This window comes from Dendrobium catenatum, unplaced genomic scaffold (assembly GCF_001605985.2).
Source record: "Dendrobium catenatum unplaced genomic scaffold, ASM160598v2 fragScaff_scaffold_1431, whole genome shotgun sequence".
NCBI lineage: Eukaryota > Viridiplantae > Streptophyta > Magnoliopsida > Asparagales > Orchidaceae > Dendrobium > Dendrobium catenatum.
The window spans coordinates 15,414-26,378 of record NW_021319893.1 but is presented as its reverse complement, the minus strand read 5'-3'; the positions used below and the strand labels follow the sequence as shown (position 1 = coordinate 26,378).

The window sequence follows — 10,965 nt, the reverse complement described above, 5'->3', positions numbered from 1 at the left end:
CTAGGAGGAAGTCTTTGATTGCCACATTCTAGGAGATTTTTTTAGGGGATTTACATACATACCACTTTATTTCATACTATTTACATATCTAACAGTCAAAACTTCAATATTACATTCATGCCACTCATGTGTGGAATATTTAATTTCTTAATAATATTTAATATAAAAAGTGGATTATTTAAGGTATTATTAAATAAAAATAATAAATTTAACAGAATAAATACCTAATAGAATTATAGAAATAAAAAATAAATTAAAATAATATAGTATTTTTTTAATACAATATGATATATATTTATAATTATAATATTCAATATTATTTTATATGCAATATAATATTAAATATAGTTATAATTATCAAATTGAATTTATTTTTTAAATTTAATAATTAAAATTAATAATAGTTATATGTTTAACTCTTGTTGTATGAGTTTTTTTGCTAATGACATCCTTCTTAATGATAAGAATAGAGAGGGATCGAGTAAAACATATAACTACTCTTAGAAAATAATTAGGTTTTTATAAAAAAGACATACAGCTAGAGGTCACTTTTATGAATTAAAATTTTATTCTTCAGAAATATTAAAATTTAGCTGTGCTTCTTCTGCTTAATTAAAATTAATACATGATTCTTATTAAAATTTATCCGATAACATATCATTCATTTATTAATTAAGACTTTATCAAGCTATTAAGACATAATGACTAAAAATAATATTAAGTTTTGTGTGCTTAATTTAAAATATATTGTGATTTGTGATCCTTTTAAAAATCTGCCTAATGAACAAAGTCTATCGACACTATCAACTCTGGCCAACAACCAAATATTCCTCGCTTGAATGAATCAAAATTCATCTTTATTCTCCACATAAACACAGAGGATCAAATTGACGCTCGAGCTTCCAACCATCAATTTACCATGGGTTGAAAATCCTCGTAAACTAAGGCTTTGTTTGGGGCGGCTTTCTTACTGCTTCTTAAAGTTATTCCAAACAAAACCTAATTTCTTCACAAGGAGATTCTACTTCCCATTAAGGCTTAGACTTCATTTGTGACAAATTTTTTATTACAATATAAAGAAGCTTTTTAGTATGGGTGTCAATTTTGGGTCACAGGTCGAACCCGGAACTGACCCGGCATTATTCGGCTCAATCCGAGCCCAACTCACTTCGGATTCGGGTCAACCCAATCTGACATGCGGACAAGACAACGCCGATAGCGAAAGGTCGGCGGCGGCGGTCCGATAACTAGCACAGTCGCAGCCGACAACTTGGTACTTGGGACATCGGGGATGGCAGGCAAACGGTTCAACGACGCGGGATAGCAAGGACATTATGCGGATTGGCCCCGCCACCTCGGGATGCGTCTTGAGACGTGACTCAGGCAGTTCCGATCAGGCAAAGTCAGCGCATGCTGTGCTAGTTATTACAGGTCATTCATTGGTTTCCGATTCAACACAAACCCGACCCGATTTTTAAAATGGGTCGAAAGCCCGAACCCGAACCAAAAATTTCTAGTTCGAGCCGGGTTTTCTGGTCGTGTCAAATATTGACACTTCTACTTTTTAGTACAAAAAGTTTCTAGAAAGCTTCTTTAGAATACTGTAAGTAAGTTATCACAAACGAAGTCATAGTTTAAGACGATTTTCTTATTATTTTTTAAAAAAAGCTTTTTATTACAAAACATTTTTTCAAGTAAAAATTTTTATAGTAAAAAATTGTCCTATAAAGCAATAAAAAAGATGTCTAAAATGAAACTTAAGACTGTCCATAGCCGTGTCTTCAAGGCTTCGTTTAATATAGTTTTTTAACTATTTTCTATAGTAATTTTTTAATAAAAAAAAAATTAAAAACAATGAAAAAAGCAATGACAAAAAAACTATGACAAGCCAAGCCTAAATGACATCACAACCGTCCCTTCTTAACCAGCCTAGAACTGTGGACCACATGATATGGTTCTTTACTGTTTCTAGTAATCAACTTTAATGTAATTATTCAAAATTTTTAAAACTTATAATACTATAGATTTGCTAAAATTCATAATAGTTAAAAAACAAATTTAAAAAAATAAATTTAAGATAAAATTAAAATTATATATATCCTAAATTAATTTATAATAATTGTTGGCACATAAATATCACATAAACAGCTAAGTAATGCTTAAGCTTTATTTGAAATAGTTTTTTTATTGTTTTTCAAAGCAATTTTTTATTAAAAAAATTTTAATTCAAATAATTTATGTATTAAAATACATACTACTTCAAAAAATAGTAAGAAAGTTATTCTAAATGAGACTTTTTTTATTATGTTTACTAATATAAAAGATGAAGAGATATATAAAATTTAATCAGTCTAATGGGAGCTTTTTTATTATGAAAACCGTTTCTTTCTCACCGCTTTCTTCAAGCTGGCTTTTAAACATTTGGAGAGAGACAAAGGAGTTCTATTTACAGTGACAATGATTATTCCATTTAGGTTATTTCAGTTTGAAGCTTTTTTTTTTTTCTTAAATGATTTTCATCTTTTAAATACAAATGGTTATTTTCATCTACTATATTATCCGCATAATAAAAATATCACTTTCATTTAATTCGCTATTATGTATTACTGGTCGAGAGAATGATATTATTTTTTATTTAAATAATTATATTATGAATTACTTAATTTTGTTTTAAAAATCATTCATGTTATTTGAATGATTAACTATTTAGACATAGTCATTATTTGTTTGGTTAGATTCAACTCGTTTTACTTGGTAAAGATTATATTCTATTTTTGGTATTCATTTGGAAGTGGATATATTAATTTAATACAGGCTCATCTGATATACTCAAATATGCTTTCATAGTTATTTACAGCTAGTCAGCGGGTCATGACAAAAGAACTCGCCATCAAGAGGTGTCTATGAGAGAAACTCGCCTAACAATTCGAGAGGTACTAGTATCTTAGAACCCACAAAAGAACTCACCCAACACGATCAACAAGTACTACTCAGTTGGACTTGCTAAGAAGCTCATCCTTTATACTTAAGACCACTCCCTTCTCTCCCAGAGCTAGCAACATGTCACCCACCACATACTTGGGCCGCCATCTTAGTTGTTCAATCTCTCATATAGCTATCATTTTCATGCTAGCTCACAAAGACCAGCTACTTAAAAGTATCTATTCACAAGACCCTCAGTTCATCATACAACGAACATACAACTTTAGGCCGGCCTCTCCCTTCTCGTAGTAACATTTCACTGATCTCCTCTTCTCCTACGATCTGAAATTTCTCACACAGACAACATTAGCAAGTCGGTTGGTCGCTTATCCTCTCATCTCAACACTAGCCTATAGACTCACCCAAGCTTGCTCGTCAAATAGACACTACTCAAGAGCTCACGTGCCCAAAAACTACTCGTCAGATCCCTTCCAACCTCGTCATCTTTTAGCTAATCAGAAGATGACATGTATCTGTAGAAACTTTAACTCCTCATTGAGCCCAGCAAGAACCAAAGGTTGAAGACGATGAACAGTAAAAGTAACAATATTATATTATTATTGTATATGAGTTGAGTACACGACAGATCAATTTATAGGGAAACGTAACATGAGCAATACACGTGGAGTAGTGTCATTGGTACAAGATACTAACGGCTATATTAATTGTTTTAATATATGTTGTCTTAATATACCCCCTCAAACTAAGCATTGGATCCAATGGTTAGTTTGGATCTAAGTAATTTGTACCGATTTGTAGTGAGCGGTTTGGTAAATATATCGGCAATCTGATCTACAGTACTTATAGGTAGCAGTCGAATCGTTTGTCGTTGTATATGATCCCTGATGAATCGTTGATCGATTTCTATGTGTTTAGTTCGAGCGTGGAAGATAGTATTATTGGCCAAAGCGATTGCGGAGGTATTATCACAGAAAATATCGACTAGTTTTGAATGAATAATGCCGAAGTCAGCAAGAAGCTTTTTGATCCAGATTGTGTCTGCTGTTGCCGAGGCCAAGGATCGAAATTCCGACTCCGTTGATGACCGAGAGACAGTGTGTTGCTTCTTCACGGTCCAAGAGATTAATGTGCTGCCCAGGAAAGTGCAAAAGCCAGATGTCGATTTTCGGGTAACCAGATCAGAGGCCCAGTCGGCGTCTGAGAAGGTACGGAAAGACAAATCTGAGCGAGTGATCGGAAGTCCGAAGTCGGTAGAGCCTTTAAGATATCTGATGAGTTTCTTGAGCATAACAGTATGGCATTTCTCAGGATTATGCATATGCTGTGAAAGAGCATTGACGGCATATGCGATGTCGGGTCTGGTTAGAGTTAAGTACTGGAGAGATCCAATGATGGTACGAAATTCTGTTGAGGTGAAGCAGGGAGGATCTGTAAAAGCCGAATCTGCAAGTTTTGTTGCAGAGGGATTAGAGACCGAACTGCAGCGTTGCATCTCGGCCAGTTGTATAATAGAATTGGTGTAATGAGATTGAGAGAGAAAGAACTTATCTGGTGAAGATTCTATCTTGATACCGAGGAAGTGACTTGCCTTACCAAGATTTTTCATGGTGAACCGGGAGCTGAGCGATTAGTGCATTAGTAGCGGTGGCATTGTTGCCTGTGATGAGTATATCATCAACATAGACAAGAAGATATATTTTTGTATTGCCTCGATCAAGAATTAGTAAGGAAGGATCGGCCTGGCTATGAGAAAAGCCAAGTTGTAGCATATGTGTGGTAAATGTTGTGTACCATTGCCGGGGTGCTTGTCGAAGCCCATAGATAGCCTTTCGAAGGCGGCAAACGTGCGTGGGGTTGCGAGCATCTTCAAAACCTTTTGGTTGTATCATGTAGATGGTCTCATTGATGTTACCGTGTAAAAACGCATTTGCTACGTCTAATTGTTGGATATCCCATTTGTGATATAGAGCAATGGTAAACAGTATGCGTATCGTGGGAAGCTTAGCGACAGGACTGAAGGTTTCGTGGAAATCAAGCCCAAACTCCTGTTGGTTTTCAAGTGCCACAAGCCGGGCTTTATATCTAGCAATCGATCCATCAGAATTGTATCTCATACGATAAGTCCACTTGGAGCCAAGGATGGATCCATTTGGCGGTGGAGGTACAAGATCCCATGTACCTTGTTGTTGTAGTGCGTAGAACTCATCGGCCATGGCTTGTCGCCATTCGAGGTGTTTAATTGCTGTACTATAGGAAGGGGAATCATTAATCGATGACTCTTGATACAGGAGGTTAAGTTTGGTAACTGGTTTTAGCGATCCCGTTTGTCTGCGAGTAGTCATGGGATGCTGTTTCTGTATTTGAAGAGGAATGGGTGGAAGAGACTGTGGGCTGGTTGAAGCTGGATATGTATGCTCGGGTTGGATATCCACAGTAGTGTTGTTAGAGGTTCGTTGTTCGGGGATAGCTTCTGATATGATATGTGCAGTGCGATGTGTAGACGAAACCGTCGAGGGAATGAGAAGAGATGGCAAAAGAGTAATAGGAGTTGCTGAGGCAGAGGAAGACCTGTGAGAAAAAGGAAAACAATTTTCGTTAAAAGTTACATGTCTTGATATAATAATTTTGTTGTTAGACACGTTGAGACACTTGTATCCTTTTATGGATTCAGAGTAACCAATAAAGACACAAGGCGGAGACGTGGGGGTGAGCTTAGTTCGCTGCGGCGGAGGAAGAAGCGGATAGTATTCACAACCGAACGTGCGAAGGTGATGATATGAAGGTTTAATGTTGAACATTCTTTGCAAAGGGGATAAGTAATCCGTCGTTGAGGAAGGAAGACGGTTTATGAGGTAGACCGAGGTAGTGACTGCTTCAAGCCAGTAGTTGAGCGGAAGAGACACCTGATGAAGAAGCGTACGGGCAGTTGCGATGATGTGCCGATGCTTTCTTTCAGCGATACCAATTTGCTCCGGAGTGTAAGAGGTTTGGTGGTTAATTCCGGCAGATTGAGTAAATTTATGAAATTGGATGTTGAGGAATTCGCCACCGCCGTCCGTGCGAATGGTTTTAAGCTTGCGATTAGTTTGACGTTCAATGTATGAAACAAAATTAATAAACGTCACAGTAACATCAGATTTAAATTGTAAAGGAAATAACCATACGAATCTAGAGTAATCATCTACAAAAATTAAGTAGTAACGAATGCCTTGATTAGAGGGAACATGTGAAGGTCCCCAAACATCAGAATGGACTAAATCTAGAGGAGCTTTAGACGAGCTAATAGATCGTTCAAAGGGAATTTTATGCCCTTTACATGACATACAAGCATTACACAAGTTCGCAGGAGATCTAATATGTAATGACGAATTTGTATTTGCGATTTGGAGAAGAACTCGAGCGTGAGGATGACCGAGTCTGCTATGCCAGTTGATGGAAGAAGTTCCTGTGGTAATTAAGCTAGTAGTAGGAGACTTCTTGATAGCTGGAATACAGTACAACCCTTCTTCACATGGTCCTTGAAGAATAGTTTGATTTGTCCTCATATCCTTAAAGGTAAACCCGTTAGCATCAAAGTTTATAGAAATATGATTATCTTTAACTAAATTTGAAATAGAAAGCAGATTATAAGAAAGTGAAGGAATATGGAGGATGCGGGCTGGGGTAGGAAGAAGGCCGGTTCCTGTATGAGCGATAGGAACGGTTCTGCCATCCCCAATGGTAACACGATCCGAGCCATTGTAGACGTAGGAGGCGTCAAGATTGTCGTTCTTGTTCGTCATGTGGGAGGAAGCACCCGAGTCTATGAACCAGTCGTCTACAGCAAGGTTATCGTTAGAGGCAAGAAGAGCGTTGGGCTTCTTGGATGCTTGTTGATTTGGTATGTAGTTCATGTTGAGGCGATGCCAGCATGAATCAGCCTGGTATCCTTTCTTCTTGCAAATCTGGCAAGATATGGACGACGAAGAGTTGGAGGTATGCGTTGTAGTGCTGTCTCTGTTCGGGCGACTTCTCCCGCGCCTACCACGACTGTTTGAAGAATAGAGCGCAGCCTGTGGATCGGGCGGTTTGGGAAATCTCGCCGCGACTGATTTGAGATGAAGCTCCTCGCTTATAAGCATTGCGTATAAATCGTCAAGCAATATAGAACCTGGCCTAGTTCTTATAGAGGTCGTGAACGATTGATATTCTAACGGAAGACCGTTGAGAATGTATATTAAAATATCTTCTGGATCAACAGATGATCCGGCTGCAGAGATTTGATCAACTATCTTCTTAATCTCAGTGAGATATTGAGACATAGATAGTGATTGCATCGAAAGGTTGTGAAGCTCATTTTTGAGTTGTATGACCTTTGATCGATTTGATGATTGGAACCGCGTATGAAGGGTAGACCAGATCTCGTATGTGGATTCAAGATGAATCACATACGGCAGTACCTCCGGAGAGATAGTGGAGCACATAGCTGTGGCAAGATTTTGATCCGTTATGGACCGATCTTGAGTTTCTTGGTTCGGGTCGGTGTTTTCGACAGACGATCTAGACTCAAAAAAGGTAGAGAATCCATTTGCCTTGAGGAGCTTAGCAAACTGAGTGCTCCAGAACGGGAAATTATCGGGAGTGAGAGAGAACGGAACTAGAGATTTTATGTTAGAAATAACGAATTTGAGAGCGAGGGAGATGGCCAGAGTTAGAACGCCAGAGCTGGCCGTGGCGTGAGCGGAAGAAGATGCGGAAGCTGGGTCGCCATGGTGAATGCGTCAGGATCTGAACGCTACTCTTGATACCATGTAGAAACTTTAACTCCTCATTGAGCCCAGCAAGAACCAAAGGTTGAAGACGATGAACAGTAAAAGTAACAATATTATATTATTATTGTATATGAGTTGAGTACACGACAGATCAATTTATAGGGAAACGTAACATGAGCAATACACGTGGAGTAGTGTCATTGGTACAAGATACTAACGGCTATATTAATTGTTTTAATATATGCTGTCTTAATAGTATCTTGGATAGTATATGTAATATTATAGTTTCATTTTTTGGTATAGCCTTTTTTGTAGCCTTCATAATTCTACAAATAAGAGATGAAAAGGAATAGTTTAGAAACATTTTTCTATCCTTTTGAGTGATTTTAGTTGATTTATACTAGTTTGAGATTTAAAATTTTCTTGATTTCCCCACAAATTCAATGTTCTCTAATTATTTTTCCTCTATCTGTCTCTCTCTCTCCATACTCACTCAAAGGTTCTCAAGCCATTCACTCATAGGGCAGGCCTTCTAATAAGGTCAGCTGTCATTTACGAATAAATTTGAATTCAACACATCTTAACTTTTTATTTAGTAAAATAATTAATTTGGATATATAATTAAATCTTTTCTAAGCCATTCAAAGAATCATAATTAAAAATAAAAAAATAAATTTAATATGAAATTTTACTATTCAATTAAGGAATAAGTCTGCGCTTTATTGATGGATACGTGAGAAGCTGCCAAATACTCGTGTTGTCGGGATTTCTTTTTTGTTTGTGATAGGCTGGAATCATTTTGTATGCTTAAAAGAAGAAGAAGAAGAAGAAGAGTTAGGATTACCATCATTCAGATGAGCTTGTCCTATAGGCTATAGCCCAGGCTTTCTTTTTGTTGTAATTTTTTTAATTAGGCCATCAATCTCATATTATATTGAATATATTTATTAATTATTATTATTATTAACATTTTGATCTGTGAGTTTGTAAAAAAACACAAAAAATACAGATTTTAGGTCAAATCATTCGTAATGGTGCTTGACTTCTTCTTAACCACTATGTGTTTGAGTATTAATTTATGTCACTTATTGTGGAATATAGTAAGCTTATTTAAAAAAAATATAATTCTTTACTCTCTTTTTTTCTGAGATTATCATACATAACACTAAAAAAAAAACAAAATTCAAAAGTTTTTTAAAACTTAAACTTCATTATTTACTTATACACCACTTACAATTCAAAATATTAACATAAAATTTATCTACCCCTAAACATTATCTATATCATATCATATCATATGCTGCACACTTTTTGGCACGCTGCTAGTTTTGTTGCTGCCTTCACACTCTATTAGTTTTTTTTTTTGGAACATGGGTATCGGCCCACTGCTACGTCAGCTTGTGAAGCGTTGGGCGATGTCCACTAATCCCTCGGCGAATCTACCAGCAACCAACCCCACTGGTGCATGACCCACAATTATTTTCTCTCCACTTAAGGAGTCGTGCAGGACCCATGTATGAGAGGGGATTCGAACTTAGGATGGGAGGCTCCCAATCAAACACGCCCACCAACCCACCTAAGCCCGGTGGGGCTCACACTCTATTGGTGAAGATGAAGTTTATTAGGGCAACAAATCAATCATGATTGAGATCACTGGACAAGGTAGTGATGTCACTAACGTGGAGAAGAAAATCATGACGAACCTAAATAGGGCATGACATTACTATCAGATACGGAAAGTCTAAGTAGGAAAAAGTTATTAGTGTTGAAGAAGATTGTAATTTTGATAAATAATGACATTTAAATGTTAAATAAGATTATAAAAAATATATTTTTAAGTATTATGTGCTATGCATATAAATCCATCTTCTTTTTTTTTGTTGCAACAGAAAAATCCTTCTACTCTTCCCTAAATTTATACTATGCTAATTGAGTTTGACATAAAATAAAAAATAAAAAATACCCTTTTGAAAGCTTCCAACTTCTCTAACTCTCTCTCTCTCTCTCAATTATACATATGGGGAGCTCCAAACACGTTAACATTGTCCGCGGCTTATCCAGTACCATCTTCCCTTCACAACGCCCATCTCTATAAATATATCCCAATTCAAAACCATCTGTGGCAACCAAAAAATGGAAACCCCAAAAAATCTCCTCCTCATCCTCCACTACATCCGCCGTTTCATCTCCCGCCTCCTCAGCTTAGTCTCCCTAAAAGACATTGTACTCTCTCTCCTCCTCCTCCTATGCGGGCTGTCTTCCCTCACCGTCCAGCTTTCTGGCAGCACTACCTCTATCCACCTGTGGGGACCTCGCCGGCGCCGCCACTCCCGCCCCGCCCTCGTCCTCCTTCATGGATTTGGCGGCTTCGCCAAGTGGCAGTTCGAGCGCCAAATTGCGCCGCTTTCTCGTCACTTCGACCTCTACTTGCCGGACCTCGTCTTCTTCGGCCAGTCAGTGTCGGCGGAAGGGAAACGTTCGGTGAAGTTTCAAGCCGAGTGTGTGGCCGAGGCAATGAGGAAGCTTGGAGTGGGGAAGTATACGGTGGCGGGGGTGAGTTATGGAGGCTTTGTGGCGTTTTGTATGGCAGCGGCGGCGGCAGAGAGGGAGGTGGAGAGGGTGGTGGTGATTGCATCGGGGGTGGCCACCTCGGCGAAGGAGAGGAAGGAGTTGGCAGAGAAGGAGGGGAGAGAAGTGGCTGAGTTATTGCTGCCAGAGAGAGTCGAGGATCTGAGAAACTTATTTCGCCGGTGTATGTTCAGACCGCCGACTTGGTTGCCCGATTTTCTCCTTCGTGATTTCCTTGAGGTCAATAACCATATCTCTACTGCTGCAAAACATCATTTTGATAGATTTTTTTCTGATAAATTTAATTTTTTGCGTGGAAAATGAAATCAAATTAAGATTATCTAACTAGAAATTATTTTTGCTATGCAGATAATGTTCAAAGATCATAGGAAGGAGAGGACAGAGTTGCTGAATGAACTTCTATCAGATGGAGTTGGTCGGGGCGCTCTTCCTATTCCCAAGCAGGTAACTAAATCCTTTAAGCGTCTCTCTTCCAGTTGAGAATTATATATTACAGATTAAACCCTTGGGGCATATATATAATTTATTATTAACAAATTAATGTAACAGGAAACTCTAATCTTATGGGGTGATGAGGACACTATTTTCCCTTTGCCTCTTGCTTATGCTCTTAAGAGGTAATTAATTACGAATTAGTAGTATTTTACGCATCTAACAACCATTTTGCTGTTACTTTAGCACA

At 37.7% G+C, this 10,965-nt stretch overlaps 1 protein-coding gene across 1 annotated transcript; it reads left to right on the top strand.

The window, feature by feature from the left end:
* Positions 1 to 9,827: 9,827 nt before the first annotated feature.
* Positions 9,828 to 10,763, top strand: LOC110115117. The gene is made up of 2 exons (XM_028700024.1): positions 9,828 to 10,502; positions 10,632 to 10,763. The coding sequence occupies exons 1-2, from the start codon at positions 9,828 to 9,830 to the stop codon at positions 10,761 to 10,763; spliced, it is 807 nt and encodes a 268-aa protein (XP_028555857.1).
* Positions 10,764 to 10,965: the final 202 nt, after the last annotated feature.

Coding starts and splice junctions, on each gene's coding strand:
- LOC110115117 (XM_028700024.1), top strand. CDS start 9,828: ATGGAAACCCCAAAAAATCTCCTCCTCATCCTCCACTACATCCGCCGT. Junction 10,503..10,631: donor TCCTTCGTGATTTCCTTGAG/GTCAATAACCAT, acceptor TTTGCTATGCAG/ATAATGTTCAAAGATCATAG.